This window comes from Ylistrum balloti, unplaced genomic scaffold, assembly GCF_031769215.1.
Source record: "Ylistrum balloti isolate Yb309-2 unplaced genomic scaffold, AGI_CSIRO_Ybal_v1 Utg371124, whole genome shotgun sequence".
Classification (NCBI taxonomy): domain Eukaryota; kingdom Metazoa; phylum Mollusca; class Bivalvia; order Pectinida; family Pectinidae; genus Ylistrum; species Ylistrum balloti.
In genome coordinates this window covers 22640-42584 of record NW_026782617.1, presented here as the reverse complement: position 1 = coordinate 42584, position 19945 = coordinate 22640, and the positions used below count along the sequence as shown (strand labels likewise).

At 34.6% G+C, this 19945-nt stretch overlaps 1 protein-coding gene across 1 annotated transcript in view; it reads right to left on the bottom strand.

The window, feature by feature from the left end:
* The window catches only part of LOC132560856 (calcitonin gene-related peptide type 1 receptor-like), a 62743-nt gene extending 43291 nt beyond the window's left edge, over nt 1-19452 (bottom strand). The window contains exon 1 of the mRNA XM_060225560.1: nt 19347-19452. Coding sequence (XP_060081543.1) covers nt 19347-19452 — 106 coding nt within the window. The remainder of the gene's footprint in view (nt 1-19346) is intronic.
* Between the last annotated feature and the right edge of the window lie 493 nt (nt 19453-19945).

Below are 19945 nucleotides of genomic sequence, written 5' to 3'. Positions count from 1 at the left end.
ATAGGTTTGGGACTCAGGGTTGTTACTATCCAGAAACGGCAAAGGTCGAGATAAGGGGCTGATGTAAAAGAGACTGTCGCGTATTTGATACGTAAATCTGGCTATGAAGAAATGCTTATCACGTATATCATACAGCTTGCTGAAAAGCTGTCCGTGTTGGTTTCGTTGCAGGAAAAGATCGAGATAAACAGTTGATGTAGAAAAGTCTGTCGTGTACTTAATTAACGAATCGGGTGGATATTTAAACAGATGTTCAACATGGTTTACGTTATCATATGCAACAATGTTGGTAATTATGTTTGGTTCCTGTTTCACTTTTTCTACAAAAATAAGTAGAAAACATATTTTATCGATACCATTACTTAGTGCAAATATGACACTGAAATGCCCAGTACGGCACTATTTCCATTTTAACTAGAACAGTTTCCGTGTGGAAAGTATATTCATTTTATCTATTCAAAACCCCATTGCGATCACGCTTGTATTGTTTTCATTGATTAAGGGTAACAGGATGTGCGCTGAGACGATTTATGGGGTAGATAATAACATCCATCTTTCAATATTGGAACTCATCAGACTTTTAAACATCAACAAGAAGTAAAATGTTTAATAAGAATCGGAACTGAAAAATATATAAGGTATCATATATACAAATGCAATGTCTGAGCAAGAAATTCCGCTGCGTATCCTCGCAGATTTAACATTTCTGGTAAGGTTTAATTGAATCTTTTGCAATGTCTAACACAATATGCAAACTTGTAACGCACTGAATACAAAATCAAAAGTACAGGAAAAAGAATATGGTAAAGATAATTTTCAGAAGGTACAGAAAAAGCTCATGGTTCTGTATGGCTGTTTGGCCCCCTTGTAATACAGATATCCATGATGTAATAAAAACTTTGACTTAACAAAACAAAGATTTACACGGTGACTCCTGAAAAGTACCAGGAGAATAGTACCAGGTGTCCCAGAAGAGTCAGCGTCTTCTGCTTCATCAACTACACCAATCATGTAAACCATGGTCAATCCAAGAAAGTAAAGACACGTTCTCAAATGAGAACAATGTATACAACATTGGAACCAAAAGGCAAACTAACGAGGATCAAATAGGTCCAACATTTTCTTGTAAATCATGATATCGGTTGCTATAACGCGTAGATAGGAAGAATTGTTTAAGCAGATACAACACAACAAATTGATTTCTCCGTATATAGTTTCCCTACTTAAAACTCATACACTTAAATAAGTCTGACTTTTAAGGCAATCTCGTAAACTTTGTTTTAATTAATTCGATATATCATATAACATTAATGGATTCTGCAGTCGTACATATGTCTTTAACTTCTTTTTATCATTGATTTTGATATCTGTTTTCCAGATTAAACAGCCAATGTCATCCATTCAGCATTTCATTAATTTCAAGAACACACAGGTTTCTTATTGCATTCTGAATGCAATTGCATTAAGGAAATTAAACCTAAAAATTCAAATGACTCTTGGGAACTACCTTAATATAGGTGTGTTAATAAGTTTTGCTTTGACTGTAAAAAAGATATGTAAGGTTACTTCAACCTTTTCAAGTATCCATTAATGAAGGAATTACGATGTCGCAACATCTCTTATATGTTTGTAGTTCAATACTATGAGTGACGAAATCTGCCTGAAATATTAAGAAAGAAATCTTGTCAGTTTGCCATTTTATAATACACAATTTGTATAATAATCAGGAAATCCAGCTCTTCAACGAAACTTTCAGGGGCAGCTTTCACCAAGCCATATGATAAGCGGGATGTATTTCAATTTCCCTCTTGTGATTTTTCTGTTTCTGCATAGCAACGACTCTGTATCCCCATCCTGCTGTGTGTGCATGTCGCAAGACGTTGGCAGCTGACAAGTTCACAACAGTATTTCGAAAGTAGCAGGTTAATGAATGTTAAGGGAAAGTTTTACAGTAGTAATGTTGGACGTGTTTAATGCTCGTTAATGGACCTCGTGGTTCCGCTGCTGTTAACCCTGTTCTTATTTGGAAACGTAGCATTGCTCACTATGGGTGATAAAAAAAATATTTGGTGGAAGCAGAAGACGCTTATGCATCTGTAACACAAGGTCTTATTTTGTGTGATCATCATTTTCAAACTTCCTGGCCTTTTTAAATAGGGATATTCTGTTTACAGTAATTGAAATATGAAATATATGCTGTGACTACGTTTCTAGCCACATCAGTACTTTAATCCTGTGTAATTTGAAATGGAAGCCGTATAATTAATGCGCAAAGACAGTCGTCGCGATGTGTTGGTGGTTACTTGGAATAATATAGCGATTTTTACGTAAAACAGAGTATTTCGCAAAAATCAGAAATACGCATTAAGTTTGTATGTGGATTTCAATCATTTTTATTAGCGTGTAAGCTTGGAATAAATAGCTGTCAATTTAAAAAAAAATTGATTAAAATATATGTGTGCTGTCATTACAAAAAGAAATATATTACCTTCCAAATGCTCCTTTTAAGATATATGAGTTATGCTGCTAATATAAAAACGTCAAAGTAACAGATATTCTTGAGATGTTACCAAGGTCAATGGTATTTATTGCTGTCTCCCCTAAAACAACTAATCTATCAGCGATATCAATCAATCTCAAACAGGCGTTACTTAGCAAGATGGAATAAGATATAGGACTTCAGGCGAAATTCCCTCATACAGGCCAAAGGATCCAAGGTCAAACAGGGTGTGATGCATGCTTTCCGGCGAAATACACGAATATCCATTTAGAGACTTTAGAAATCACTTGTTCCTTTTTTATAACTTAATTCAATCTTCGCTAAGTGTACAAAGGTCAGCCACACCTTTTAATATTTCACAGAAGCCGTATTGACAAGGCCATATATGGATCATATATTCGTCTATTTTCTAATACTTTATGAAATATAGATATATGCATGATCGATTCAGCCGTGCCAGCGTCTACGTCTTTTAGAGTCTGAGATAGCACGTTGATTGATGGAGAGTCTCAACACTGCTTTCTAAATAATTTTCCTCATTGATGAAACTCCCTTTCACAGGGAAATGAGGGAAAATGTTGTTCATTCTATGATGAAGGAAAAACATCTTAGTACGTGAGTACTTAAAGTCTTTTTGTTTTATTTTTAACAGTCAGATTTAGGGACCCTGGTCCTCGTAGGCAACTTCAGTGGTTACGAAATCAAAAGAGACATGTATAGTCACATTGTCGCTAAGGATCACTATTATTGACCTTGACTGTTACTGAGTTAGAGCAAATCATTTATTTGATAAATGCCAAGGTAGAAAATATACACATCTAATTTACTTTCTTTTGAATAGATTGTACAAGGACACAAATAACACTTTCAATACAAATAAAAGATGAAATACAGCCGAGTCTGATAATTAATCAGCATCAAACAACTGTTTCGTCCATTCCGTCAGTGATACCAAGATCCCTAAATTTAAAACATTAGAAGTGACGGAGGGAAATCAAAATTGGTCTTGCAATGTGAAAAAATCTTAGTAGGAAGGTACATTGGCTTCATTATTCAATACCTTTCCAAAATTTTCATTTATATTTGATAATTTCAAAATGACGCTACATTTGTATATGATCGACCAAAATGATAGTATTGAGATAAAAATCACTATATTTATCCATGCCCGATTTGATAAGGTATGGCCCCAGGATGACCATACCGATGCATTTGTATAACATGCTTATCTTGGCAATGGAGGGGGGATAGCAAATGTTCTACGATATGGAGATGGGCAAGGCATTGCTGCAATAAATTAAAGTACTAAATGAGCTATACAGATAACGTAATTGTCTTACCTTCAGTCTGAACATTAGATGATTTTTAATCTCTCCGTGACATTGGAAATTCGCCACCAATCTTAATGAATTTATTAATCTGATATTTATCGGCTTCAGAATATCAATTTGTACCTTCTCTTCAAATCTGAACAACTTTCTAGGATGGAGAACTGTTCCCAAAAGTAAAGGTTAAATTAACGTAATACATATATACATGTACTGTAACGTGAACAATTATCAGTATGGTAATGGACATACCTTAATTTATTGAATACATCCATCGTGTATGTCCATCAGATCTGGAGCTCAAAGATACGACAGACTCTTAGGCTGAAATATTGGAGATCTTATCAATACATGTCACAGAGACCTTATCAAGTCGTTTAGTTTCACCTTCAGATATATTGAAGATGTCTTGTTTTTAAATAACAAGAAATTAATTTACTACGTCCATTGTATATGTCAACCAGAACTGGGCATCATAGATACGAGAGACTCTTCTACATCAAGAGCTTATCTCGATCTTTTCCTACAACGAAATGAACATGGACAGCTCTCCATCAACCTGTATTACAAACGTGATGGTTTCATTTCCCTACTGTGAATTATCATTTCTGAACAGCAATATTCCTGCATCTCCCACCTATAGTATTTACTTGTCACAGTTGATTTGATATTCATGAACCTATTCCCATGATCAAGATTTTCGTGCAAGAAGTTGTCAACTGACGGACAAACTCGTGACACATGGTGTTTAAAGCTGCTGGTTAATGAAAATGATGGGGAAATTTTATGGTCACCATAGTGATATCATTGAGAAAATATTCTACTTTTTGTGTGGCATGAAGCTGGACGTATTTGCTGCTCGTTAGTTTACTGTTGGTTTTGTCATTGTATACCGTGCTCTCATTTGAGAACGTGACATCACTTACTTGGATTGATCAAGGTTTCCATTGCGGATGTCGTCGATGAAGCAGAAGACGCTTACTCTTCCGGAACACCTGGTCTTATTCTCCTTGTAATTTTCAGGAGTCTTCGTGTAAATGTTTATATTTTGTGGAATTTTGAGTTTTGATTATTATTTTGTTGCCATGTTGGTATTTCTGTCTCTGTTAATTATGGAAAAGACACAAGATTAGAAAGCATCTTTCGATACAAAATTAAGAATAAGACACATTGCACATCAGTATGGTAATGGACACTCATGCGAATAACACCTTTCGATACAAATTTACTTAAAGCAGAGTTAAACAATGAATGAAACTTCACCATACGGCTTTTATCTATTTATAAGAGTCAGTGTTGCTATGGTTCTCAATTTTGAAACATATGAGACTGAAATTCAAATTTAAAAACGATCGAAAGAAATGTCATATTCTAGAGAGGGATTTACACTAGTTGCATAATGCACTTGATTTCGTAATTTCTGTAAATCAGATTATTTAAAAAGAGCGTCAAGTATACGTGTATATTCCGGAATCCTCGTCATTAAGATATGTACCGTTGTTAACAGATGAGATATGAAATAATTAGGATTGAACTTCAATATCACAGATTAATGTTTTACTTCTTGGACAAATTAAACTTCGACAGAGCAAAAAGAAAACATTCAACATCCTACATATAAAGTACAAACAATAGAAATCGAAACATTTTGAAACTGAAAAAAAATGAAAATTGTCTTGGTAATAAATTTTCTTCGTGTCATATTTGTTTTGGAAAAAAAACTTATACAAGTATAATAGCTAAACATCTTCACAATTGTCGTTTTGAGGTATAAAATCACATTAGAATGACGTTTTGTCTGTTGCTGTGGTTTTCGGGGAAGCTTTTTAAAACTGGTCCTGTTTTGGCGTCAAAAATCTCAGATGTATATATTAATGATGTTATTATTTAGAATATGAGATCAGGATTGACGTCAAAATCTGAAGTAATCAAGTTTAAGATATCATAGGATGTCATTAGAATGCCGTCTGCTGCTGTTGATATAATAATTGTTATTAAAACTGTTTTGGGAGAAGTTTTTTTATAACCGGTCCTGTTTTGGCTTCAAAAATTTCAGTTACATATATCACTGATATCATTATTTGGAATATGAGATCATGTTTGACGTCAGAATCTCAGGTAATCCTAAGAATTTACTACACTTAAGATACATCATTGATTATCCATGAGTTGATGCACAAAATTGCATAAACATCAAAGCTGGTGGCGTTATACACAGACACATTCGATGAATATATGTCGGTATTAATACCAAAATGGCATTCAGTGTTCCTTTGTCTCGCTTCAGAAATAAATTACTGCTCTGAATTGTCATTTTTTTTCTTGCTATTAAAACAAATTAAGCTTTATGATACCATTAAAACACATATCAAAACTTCGGAAATGGATTCTAAACAAATATCATTCCGAATCATCTTTGATGTTTGATGTAGAAATAAAGTGACATGTCATTTGAAAGAGCATCTGATCTGATCCGCCTTTGATGGTTTTTAACAGCGGACTAAAATGCTAATACCTGTAATAGATATAATTTTCCAGTAGAACAACAAAGTGATATGAATCTTAATGGTTCTTTGATCGAGTACACAATGATAACAGTGAACTTGCTGTTATAGTTTTTTTATCCAGATGTCAGAAATCACATCTTCCATGCTTCCATATCGCTGTTGATTCGATATTCAAGGGTCTGATTTCAATACCACGATGTTCGTGTTAGATGTCAACAACTGACAATACAGGGTCGCGAGAAATGCAAGCCGATGAAAATAGTTTTCAGGTCATCAGAGTGATCTTATTTCTTATCTATTTCTTTATTCTATAAGAAGCTGGACGTGTTTGATGCTCATTAATTACGTCGTTGTCTACCTCGTGCTCATTTGGGAACGTGTAATTACTTACTAGGATTGATCAAGATTGACATGTCGGGTGTGGTCGATGATGCAGAAGACGCTGACGTTTCCGGAACATCTGACTTATTGTCCTTGTAGTTCTGGGTGGTATTGTGTCTCGTGTTAATCGACTTTACATATTGTCTCAGGTTCATTTATTTTTTTCGAGTTTTAATTAAAATTCCGTTTGGTATATCAGTATTTTCTTTGCTGTCTTTAAACCTTTATATGTACAGTAATAAGCTGACCATATTGATAGCTGGTAAGATCTTACTAACTTGTTCAATAAGACAGGGTGTCAGAGTACTACTTTTTATAATAAACAATCGGGACTATAATTTAAATGACGAACATTGAAACGGTTTGGAATGTTTTTTATTATCTGTTCGGTATGAACAATGCTGATCTCACTGTGACGCGTTTCATGGTGTAATTACTTGCGACTTCTGTAGAAATAGAAATATGCGATTGCAATCAACAGGACGCCATCAATTACGTAAAGCAAAAACTGACGACCTAATAACAAGTGAAATGACAGCATTAGAAATAATGTCGTGTTGACACAACATCTAATAGGGTTGGTGACAAAAAAATCGCCTCCTGGGAATTTTTAACCACGTCGAAAAAACAAATTATTTAACACTTGAATTCAATAACCTTTCAAAAATGAAAAGTGGTCAATTTCTTTTAATTTGGAAAAGCTAAAACTTCCAGGACTTAATCGTTCCTTTACACAAATCCATAATCATTGTATTCACAAAAATATTGAAAAGCAATAGGTCTTTTACACTGACTTCAGCGAAATTGATTTCGATAGCTTAAGTATGGCAAATTCCTATCAATTAGAAATGAAAATAATTAATTCTTCTTTCATTTTACATTTGATGAAATAAATATAACACTTGCAGTCAATATCAAATTATTTTTCTTTATGCTCGTTTGTTTCAGGCTGTTTTCGTAATTATTATGAATAAAATAAAAGAGAGTCAATAAATATCTGACTTATCTCTATCCCCATCTAGTTTCTGTACCAGGAGCGATTATTCTGGCCTGCTGTTGTTTACAGATCACTCACTGTGTTTGCCAGCCACGTTCTATGGCGATTAAATGAATAAATGTATGGGGAATGTTTTCATGCGAAAGTTTTTATGGCCTCTTTCAGTATCTTAATAGAACGTGTCAGTCTTACAAACACGTTAGGACAGGGTCTTCGAGCAAGATCACAGCGAGGCTGTCAATGGGAGATGCAACAATACGCCAGTTTGATGAAAAATCCTTGATCTATTTATCCATATGTTATCAACGATAAATAAGATAGTTTTAAAAGTTGTGAACAAAACTCATCGTTTATTTATGTTGTAGTTGTATACCCTTCAGAAATAAGACAAATAGATACTGTTTTGAGTTTGTATTAAGGTTCAATTAACTGCATGAGTTACAATATTTCTCCGCTAGACTGCGCTCGCCAAAATGTCACGGCCGACATATTGGTTAGAATTGTGATCAAAATTGACGTTGATTGGTCAAGTCAGTCAACGAGAACCGAGGAATTCCTTATTTGTTTTTAATAACAGCGGGTGTCAGATGAAACGTTAGCAATAGTTAGGGAGTATGCACAATGGCAAATGTATTGAAAATCATTTGAGCTATGTTTATTTCAAATACCACTGTTTGAAAAAAAATGTTTTCATCAGTAATGTGCTGGAAACAATCACATTCCATTTGAGCAGTCAATTGCAAGCAGTGGGAGATGGCAATGTTCCCATGAACACACCATTAATGATGTACAGTACAAATACATATTTTGACTACAATGTAGCCATCGTTAAAAAAAACGGTTATATGGGTTTTTTTCAGTGAAAATCGTCTTGGAAAAGAATGTTCTACGGTAGATTTAAGCATCTACCAATCAAAGTAAGAGAATCGATAACCCTGACCTGTCGTTGTATTTTCAAAGTGCTGTATATCGGAGTATAGAAAAAGCTACGACGGGCGACCCTTTACCTCTACCGTTATTTACGGATGGTCCGAAAACTGATACTCAAAGTATACTCAAACAAATATTTGTTTACATTTATAAAAGAAGGGAAAAAATCTTATATCGCTGAATGTACTCGTATTTCGGACTAATCTAATAATCGGACAGTGAGACACCTGTATCATCGTAGCAACGTTTTTGTGCATTCACACGAGGGAGGTAACAGTTACAGAAAATAAAGACAGAGTGCAGGATTATCAACAAAACATTGCCTATTGTCTTTAAGACGATAACAGTAATGCCAGCGAAACTCCCGTATACACAGCTTTAAATTAACATCAACTTCGTCGTTTCCCACACTGAGAACCTGGCATTATTCGTCTTGGAACGTACTTTACAAAGCGGGTATTGCCGATGTAGACTTTTATCATTCCAGAAACCTCCACTTACTGGCATGCATTTCTTTAGCCTTTCCTTTATTCATTGGCATATTCGCCCCAGTTGTATCGATTTCATGTCTGAACTACATTTAAAGCTTCTGCAATGTTTGATTGCCAAAACATGAGGAAGAATCGTCAAAATGACATTGATCCCCTTTCGGTCCAACATTTCTTTCGAATTCACACACACCTATTACACACACAAACACACACACACACACACACACACACACATCCTCACACACACCCACACACATCCTCACACATACCCACACACCCACACTTACACGTTGTGAGATATGTATGAATGACAGTTAACTACCAAGTGAAGACATAATTGTTAAAGCTATATACTGTAGTAACCGGAAGAACAACTTGCATTTCTGAAAAGACATACCTCCATGCCTTCCAGTCTTTCTGAAATAGATCAGAATGGGCCCATTCTAAATAAATAATGATGAAGGAGCTTGCAGACATATCGACATAGCGGCGATTATGCTCGTCACACTTTTTAAAGTCGATGACAATGTTCACATACATAGAAGCTAATGTATTCCAAGTACGTTTTGCTACGGAATCTTTCGTCCTGGAATCTAACGCTTCGACACAAGGGTTTACTTAAAAAATCGTATTGAGTTGCAAAAGTCAACCAAAACATCGTAAACCATTCACTCAACTTTCATAATATTTAATGCACAAAAAGCTAATTCTATATACAAAACAGGTAGCAATAGATTAGGGGGAGGAGTGTGTGTCACGATAGCTATACAAACTTAGAATTTGATATAGTAGAGCCAAATATTCAATTAAACTGCATCAAACAGATTTTTGTCCTAAGCTAAAGACTATGAGGTGAACCAAAAAACTTCAAAATGGTCAAAAGAAAAGTTAAAATAAACACGGGTAGATGCACTTGGAGGTTTTATCAATTTCGTCTTATATGCGAATGTCCATTATCCTTCGGCTTCAGAAGGTCAGTAGTTAGTAATTAGTTATTTCTGCCTTGGTATTGGTGATATTGATTTTAGGTTTATCAGAAAAGCACAAAAGAAATATCTGTAAAAACACAATAATGAATATTTGCACTGTAAATGTTAAAATGTTATACTTCCCTGTGGTCAGTAACAATACTGACGTCATAACGTTTGTTGCGTGCTTGTTCTGAAGCCATTTGCTCAATCCTCGTGTCAAACCATTCTCAAATTAGCTGTTATCACAAAGAGTTATAATCAAGTCTCACATTTAATATTATAAACGATTTACGAGGGAGTGTGATAATGCAATTTTCAAAAGGTCTTCAAAAGTCAATAGCTTCCAGGATTCAAAAAAGAACTTCTTTAAAGTTCTGAGTTAAATTAACTGTTTCTATGAGCGCATTGATTTTGCCGAAGACATTTTTCTGATAAAATCGCTGTCTCTATAGCCACGCCTACAAGTATATATTTTACAACGAATATGACGGAATACTTTACAAAAAAGAAAGGAAGGAAATAAATAAATAAATGTATTAATGTCATTTGTAAATACACCTCTTATGATTGTTGAATCGTCGAAACGTTTATGAATTATTCATGTCATGAGACTACATACATACAAATATCTAATACGATGACGATTCATCAATCTCCGAGAATATATAATTACAACGCATCCGCCGACTTTGTGGGTAAATATAAAAAAGCACTATGGCAAATTAAGTATATTGTACAGTGTATATATATACATAAAATAACCTCCGACTGCAATAACATAAAAATGAAGATACTATTTGGAACAATACCCGTCCATACTATGATAAATAACTATATTGATGAGGGTCAATTCATACGATTGTAACAAAAATCGACTATTCAGTCTACCACTCAGATCTCTTGAGGTTTACCTTAATTTCACAAACAAGAATCAATTTGATATTCATATCAGACTATACTTTACTTTCAAGCCATCATGCAACCCACGTGGTCTGGCTCGTGACCCCTTCCCTATTCGCATCCGTGTCCGATTTGATATTCGATTCCTGTAACGTCGGTATCAATGAATGATGTTGTCGCAATTGGGTACAGTTAGAATGCAATCATATTGATTTGTCATCAACGGGATACTGCAGCTGGATCATCGTCATGGTTCACCACTAACCGAAGAAGACGCTACCGACATTATTAAATTGTTAGCAATAAATTTAACACTGAATTTAAAACTGTAACAATACCACAGTTTTTTAAGCAGACATGAGAATTCATTAAAAGCGTATTTTTCCTTTTCTATAGCGTCTGAGTTGCTTGCCAAAATAAATCTGTTTAGTGGTAATGCAATGAAACAAAAGTAACCTTATTCCTGCTGAAAGCGGATCTTATTGCTAAAAATAGTGACGTATCATATCAATGTTTTGATAATTTTACTATACATGAACCAATACATTTGCTATAATTGAAAATTAAGGAAAGTACATTTCATCATTACACATGTCTCTACGGACTATGTACGCGACTTCCGCGAGACGAACTATAAATGATAATAATTTTATCATTATTTTGCGGTCTGAAATATACAGTATAGACAACAACTGTCGTCTCCAGAGTACAAATGATTGACGGTTGAATAACCACTTTTTATGCACGTGCTTTGCCTGTAATACCGATTGAAAATAAAATGTTTTGCTGTCATGACGAAGACATTAATTTGAAAAGCTGTCGGGTAATCTAACCTCAAGTGTCTGCTAATGATACAAGTACGTCAGTCTACACGTACAGGAACTAGACGTGACGACGAATAAGAATTCTTAATACAATTCATCAAAACGAATACAAAATATGAACGAACGAAATGCATACAGAATAACCGATGAGAATTTCCTTGTGAATAAAGACTAGGCGTTTCAAAAGAGGAAGCGCTCTTTGCTTCATCAATATAACCCTTCTTGTTATTTCAAACTCTAAACCATCAGATACACTTTATTTTTCTTTCATGATAGTGGTTTTGATCAAGAAATGTCATCGTTGAATCGATCGAAGATATTGATAATCGATATGCAATTTATTTTTACATCAGAAAGTCTAAGTCTTGTCAATAAAGACTGATTAGTCTTAAAGTTGGTACACGACAAGACATGTAGGAAATGTTAAATTACGTATGTAAACATCACCTTTAGACATTAATCTAATAAAAGACACATCCAAATTACAAATCAAACAAAAGCGTTAGTCGTTGTAGGACAAAGCAACACTAGGAACAAAACGTGCGCGAAACTTAAAAGATTATCGAAAACAAATTGGTCGGCTTAAACAGATATTGAAATGGAAAAAGAGGCGTACTATTCTCAAACCTCAATCAATCTTAAGATTATTAAATATACTTCTCTCTTAGACAATTCCGATCAAAGGTACACTTACACTTCCGATACGTCAAGTACAGTAACTTGCATCACGTGAAAGATCAGCGGTAACGCGAGGCCAGACTTATTTGATCCACAAAATGGCATGAACAGGATCTTTTTGCCTTTTTGGGGTTGGGAGCTGAGGTTGTTATCATCTTACTTATGTTCATGCCTACGGTGTCCAAGACACCTGGATCCGCTATCCAGATATCTCTCGAATATCTCAGCAAGACATGGCACCATACCACACTATAGTGTCTTTACGGTGGTCCTATTAAACTTCCAAATCAGCTTAATTCAGCAATTAGTAGGTAAAGGACTTTTCATGGAGGTTTTCCCATAAATGGAGAAAATTCATTCACTTCTTTGATTGAACGAGCTGTTAATATTAATTTCAGAAATGATGATAATAGTGCAGAAGCGGAGGAAAGATTTTATCATAGGTGTTGGAATTAAGACAACGAATTCATTTCGTTGGCCTTCAAATCAACATTCACTGAGCGAAAAAAGTCCTGCTGGGCAGGCCTCAAGGCATGCTGAAAACTAATAGTTCACAAAAGGAGGACAAAAATATTTTAAAGATGTCATTTCGCTGGCTTTCAAATCAGCATTCACTGCTGGGGCCATCCTCAATGTCTCCTGACAGGGTAAAATAATTGTATTCGATAATCCCGTTATATCTATTGTATCATCTTCATATTTTATTTTCTAAATTATTGTTCTGTTCCTTAACCTCAACTTGGCAACACATTACTTTTATTCTTATGCGCCGCAATCCGTCCTTTTTTTAAAAGAGGCCCACTGGTACTTTCGTGTACACCTATCTCTCACAATGATGTATGTCTATTTATCATTTGACTATGATAAGTATGTATGCCCATTGGCAAAATAGCGCTGTCACTTGAGAGAATGTTTGAGTCATTAACGAACAAGCATCTTCATTTCACATTTGAATTTGATGGATTTATCACTTATAAGACCATTTACGTCACTTCACTATTGAAAGATAAGACGACTCTCACAGTTAATTAGGTCATATTGGTCCATGTTATTTTTATCGAAAAGTGCAAGTCATACACAAATATATTTATAAACTCCATCAGCTTCATAAATATTTATTGCATGACACTGTACATAATTCTTATTTTTTCCGTTGATATCAGATTGATCAAGAAGAAAAACAATCGTCCGGTTCATCTCAAAATGAAGTATGAAAGCTTCAGTCGTGGTTACCCAAGAATTCCCCGTAAATCCTAAAGAATGTTGGACAAAATGTCATTCAAACAGCAAAACTTATTAACCTTATATACAGTTATCTACATCTTCGAGTCTGTGGTGTCGTAGGTATGAAGAGTCGTATTGCTGTTAGACGCCAAGCTCACATATGAATACGTACCCATTCATCCTGTCAATATCCATTGGAATGGAAGTGAATCGCTATGTTCCAAATCCAGCCAATTGAATACAGACCCTAAATCAAGGTTTCTTTGGTTTTTCAAAGTAAGTAAAACACTTAACTAATAGACAAGAAGACATTTGCTTCTGAACTACAAGAAAGCTTGGCATCCAGTGCGTAGACAAGCTGTAACAGTTACATTGTTGAAGAGGATAGTACTTCAGAGATAGCAAGGTGTCAGCAGTTGGCAAAGAGAGCCATGTATGAAATCAGCTACTTAGTCAGCATCTATTTTTTTCAATTCTGTGATCAATTCATTTGGACGCAGAAGATGCGAATCTAGGGGTGAGGAGAGGTTTTTGTGATGCAGAATGTTTTTCACCTAAAAATCATATTTCTTTGTGTGAGATGAAGCTGGACGTGTTTGATGCACGTTACTTTTCCTGTTGGTTTCGTTGTTTTATACCTTGCTCTAATATGATTGACCACGGTTTACATGGCGGATGTCGTCGGTGAAGAAGAAAACGCTTACTCTCCCGGAACACCCGGTCTTTTTCTCCAGATACTTTTTCTGAAGTTCCAGTGTAAATATTTCTTTTGTTAATATTTAGCATAGTTTTATTGAATTTGGATTAACATTATGTTGACATGTTTGTTTCTTCTTTCTACTTTTTGTTTGTATGTGTACTAGACACCAGAAACTGATTTAAGAGTTTTGCACTCATATTTTCATAAATATGAGCTATGTGAAAAGATAATATTACACTAGTGGCTATGTCACACGGAATATATCATCTATATGCCTGAAGGCTTGAGGCTTATTTAAGAATTGATTAATAAATTCAACTTGGCTTATCACAAACAAAGGCATCCATGCATGACGTTTCCCTATAATCCTTGCTCTCGAAATGCATCCCCTCTCCCTCCACGAAAGAAAATATCTAAATAATTTATCGCTACATGATGGTGCCAGTTATTTAGATCCCTGGCATCCTAAAAGACAGAAACAGATGTATGCTGCAGTTAAATTCGTTTGAATGCTGATTATTTCTTTATTGTTTTTTCCTTTTACCATTGCAAATGTTTATAATGAATACTGCAATTTGGACACTTGAAACAGAAACCACAAACGTCAAACTGATGCTGGTTGGTTTGCCTGTTGGTTCCGTTGTTGTATTTATTGTTCTCATTTGAAAACGTGACTTGGATTGACCAAGGTTTGCATGGCGGGTGTCGTCGATGAGGCAGAATACACTTTCTCTTCCGGAATACCTGGTCTTATTCCCCTTGTGCTTTTTCAAGAGTCTCCGCGTAAATGTATCTGTTGTTCGTTCTTTGCCCTGGTTTTATGGAATTCCTGTTTGAATTTTGATTCTGTTGCCATTTTGATATTTTCTTAATTTTTTTTATCTTGACAATACGTCAGTGTTAAGAAACTTTGTAAATTATCAACGATATTTTTTTTATCTGCCATCTAAACTTCACATAAAACTGTAGCAGTTGCTCCAAGGCGCCATTCTTAATTCAACTAACTCAATAACCTATCGCACATTGAAACAGATATCACTTATGTTCGAAAAAATATCTTTTGACCGATAGGCTTCATTATCTCACCATCATAAATCCAATCACAATGACTTATTTTTCAGGAAGGATGACCTACTTGATTGGATTTTAGTTGATAGGCCTGCTCCCTGAAATACACGTGAGGCATTCCCCAGTCACGGCTATTAGAGCCGGATTCTCTGGTACATGTGTCACTCAAACGTTGACAGCTAATATCAGAGAATGTGGGCTTGACCACTTGGGAGTAAAACGTCTATTCCTTGGCAGCATATCGGGAACAAGACCATAACGAATTTGATTGCATATTTCGGATGTTCCATTTTGTAGGAATAGAAAAGATCTTTGCGCGTCTGCTACTTTTCTGGCTAATATGAGCATCAATTGAAAAGTAACATATTTTGATTAACAATATTTCTTTAAGAAAAGCAAGAAGGCATCGAGAAATTAACAAAACCTTGTTCAAGCTAAATGACGAAACATATCCATGTAACTGTATATGATGCCACGATGTTTTGATGATTGTCATCTTCTTTAGTTGTTAATATACGTTGGAATCTAAGTTCGCTATATGTGTGGTCGTTTCAGAAAGCGCGGAAATGTTTAACAGTTAACCAAAATCTTTGAAAATGTTTTTTAAACACGAACATAATGATATACCTGTATACATGCACGCCTACATAAAGATAAATTGAGTAACATGCAATTTAATCCTCGTAACAACACCGAGACAAATATGAAACAGAAGATCCGACAAATTACAGTATTTGACTTGAAAAATATCTGTATCATCTATGTTTCCGCCGCCTCCAAGTATCCCCATACAACAATTTATCTACACCCCAACAAAACAAATTTCCATGTTTTCACTTTTCAATGAAATCAATATGAACATTACATGAAGTATTTATGTTAATGTCAATAAACTCCTACAATGATTCTTTATAATGTTTCACTTGTCTTAATTTAAATATAATTAAATACATCATGTTAGCATAATCCAAACTTGAATTTAGGCTATGGTAACATATGAAAAATCGCATGGAAATTCCTGAAAAAAGTAAAGGTGTTTAAAAAGAAAATTGAAGTAGTATGGATTCAATAATAGATTCAAGAAGTAAAATTGGGCAAAACTTGCACTCTTAAACCGAATATACGTTCAAAACATTTATGAAAGATGCCGTATGTTAATGAATGGTCTCCTAAACTCATTCTGTTCTAAGTTTCATAAGGGATTTATATATGCGTTGCATTGTGTTATAAAACTCGAAAGTCTATCCCACTTTCACTTAATCACATATACTGCGTGCAGGGTTCGACTGCGCTCCCTAATGTATGTGGAGGCCACGACATGTTAGTGTAACCATCTCTGTCATAATATACTGATAACAAGCAAACCAATAGTTACACTACCACAGCAGTGAACGTCAAGCAGAAGTAGTAACTACTATTTTATTAAAAACTCGTGGCTCAAACAAAGAAATATAAACCAAAGTCATCATCACAACGTTCAACTCAAGTCGAAAAATAAGGCAGTGTCAAACGGGATATTAGGAAGAACAAAGAGAGAAAATGTAAAGATTGCAAGTTTAGTCACCTCGTAGGGTTATACAGGTACATTTCTTTTACATAAAGGGCCTTCAGGACAGGTGTATAGCAATGTTTTAATATTCAAGGGCAGATGACTCTGGACAACGAAACAGATCCTTGTGACGACTTCTATGAAATTAAAAAATGTGTATTATCTATAACATTTAAAGCAGTTATAATCGAGGTATATGATAAGATTTAACACTAAATATTGTCCTTGATAATGCTGTAAATAAATGTGTTACTTTTTAAAAATTCAAAAAACTATAAAACATGATAAATGTTCTATTCGTTTTTAAGCCGTCACGTATTATGCATGAGTGATCGTTACAAGATTTATAATGAAACTTTTGGTACCATTAAGTGCCGTCGCTTAACAATTGTGATCACTTATTTATCATAATTGCATTTTCTGATCTAATAAGGATTGGAATTACAGTATAGAATATTCTTTCATAACATGATGTAGTACCCAGATGAGTATGATGTACGGTGATTTAATTCGTTCGAAAAATAACTCGATTCAGAATAAACATTTATCATAGAAGTTCATTTGTAATAATTCAATATTGCATGTTACGAAATTTATTGAATGTTCATTTTCACACATGGTTCTTGTCATTCATTTCGATCAATTTTCGTATTCCTCATTCGCCTCCTATGGTTTTAGCAATATTGACCATGGGCATCACTGATTACTCTTAGAAAGACAAAATAATTGCGTGATGTTAAATCTAGTAATTGGCTCAACAGTATATAATTCTAAATATGTACTGGAAGGTGTTATTCATTTGTATCTTATCATGCTGAAAAAGACTACACCAAGTGGCTCGGGAAGGATATACTTTTAAAGAAACCTAAGAGGAGACCGAGTAAAAGAGATCGAATATATGTTATATTCTAAACTATGCCACTATTCCAATGGTCTGGCCAATATTCTGCTGTTATGAGATAAAATGGCACTTTCAAAATAAAGCATTAAATTAGTGCATGTTGCACGATACCGCCCACTCTTTTTAACCTGATTCAAAGATTGAGGAGAGCTGCTTCAATGTGTTCTCTTTTATCTAGCAACGTTTCCAGTTTTTCCTTGAAAATTTAATCAAACCGGACAAAGTTTCATTTCACTACAGGGAAATTACCAGTTAAAACCCATCAAACTTGCGAAATGTAGACACAAATACCTCATTCTGATTCTAGAGTTTAGATGTCTTTATATCAAGATATGTCTGATATATTCATATCTTTTTTTTATCAGTATTGATAACAGTAATTGGCTAACTGAAATAGGTTTGCAGTAACTTCATCATCATTAGTAATGAAACAGCTATGGTTTTTGGAAATGAATTGATATAGCCTCAATGCCTATTTCCCACCCCATACGTAAAATATATGTGTGTAATATTGTTGAATGTTGATGAAAATATTAGTTAAACAAGCTATGGTTGTGCATGCCAAATTGCCTACCGATCATTCGTAGCTTCATATCTTTAAACCATTAAAAAGAACAGTCTATAACTTAATTTGCAAGTAAGAAAACAAGCTTTATGTACAAATTGGTTTATTGTGACAAATACTTCGTTTCCAAGTCAGGTACAAGCCTTGGTTTATTTCCGGGATAGTATGGTAGGTCTGTAAAATGTCCCAGTTCGTGTGAAAAACTTTTTTACCGATAACTGATAGTGGCACAACAGTAACTAACTAACTATTTGAGCAAATCATAAGGTGGCCTGTTGTTTCATATATATTTTCCACAAGAAACATTTTGTTGTCAAATGTTGGTATCAAATATTCTTTAAGCTCGAAAACACAGTTTATCGTACATTGTGTATTAATCGTGAAACTAAAATATTACACATTTCAATGTTATAACACGTCCCATGCAAAACTAAAAGATTAACTGAAAATAACTAAATATCAAGGACACGTTACAACTCTCAAACAATCAACTATTACTGAAGTTAAGAAAATGTTAAGTTACTTTTCCAAATTCTCTAAGAATACTAAAAGTGTTGTCAAAAACTATTTAACTACACAAAAACACAAAATATGTACCAACTTGAAAAATATGATATTATGAAAAATTACAGAAGACAACACTGTAGTTTCGATAATGAAAAATATTTCAGTATTAGTTTTTAATACATAAACAGAAAACCATCGTATATTAACCTTTTTGGGGGTGGGAGGGTAGGGGGGGAGGGGGGATGAACGTTAACTGATCCTGAAAAAATATATTTATCGAATGCAATCGAATCAAAATGTAACAGAAATAGAAACATTTACTTACCGTCATTTGGGGGTGATTTGTTCAAAACATTTTCTTCGCACTGTTCCTTCCTCACACGAATAATACGATAGAAAGTAGCAGGTAGATGAACGTACTTGTCCGACATTGTAAACTTGCTCCCTAAGATCTTGATCAAAGAATCCAAATAGGAAGTAAACCCTTTCACAACAGCGGGAGTTTTTCACAATGTCAACTGATCGAGAGACGTCCAGTCTTATCGAGACTGTATTCATTAAGATGTCAGATACGCTCGTCAATTCTTTTTATGTTTTCTGTCAGAGCGTGTGCTTCCCAGTGCATCAGCTACCGTCTGTGAGCGCAGTGTTAGTCCACAGACAAGAGAAGTGTCCCTGAAACCAATGTCTTTATAGAGGTAAATACTGTTCTCGGGAGTTCTTGCTGAATATGAAATTATGTTGATCTCCTTCATTTGAAAATCATCATGTGTCCTAATAAAGTCCTTGTGATCGATAACAACGTATATTTTGCTTAAACCATTGTAGCTTTCTCTCCACTGAAAATAAGCAGTTTCGCAACAAAATAGACCTGTGCTAGTAATATTGACCGTCTTAAATGAGCAAAGTAGATAAATGCATAGT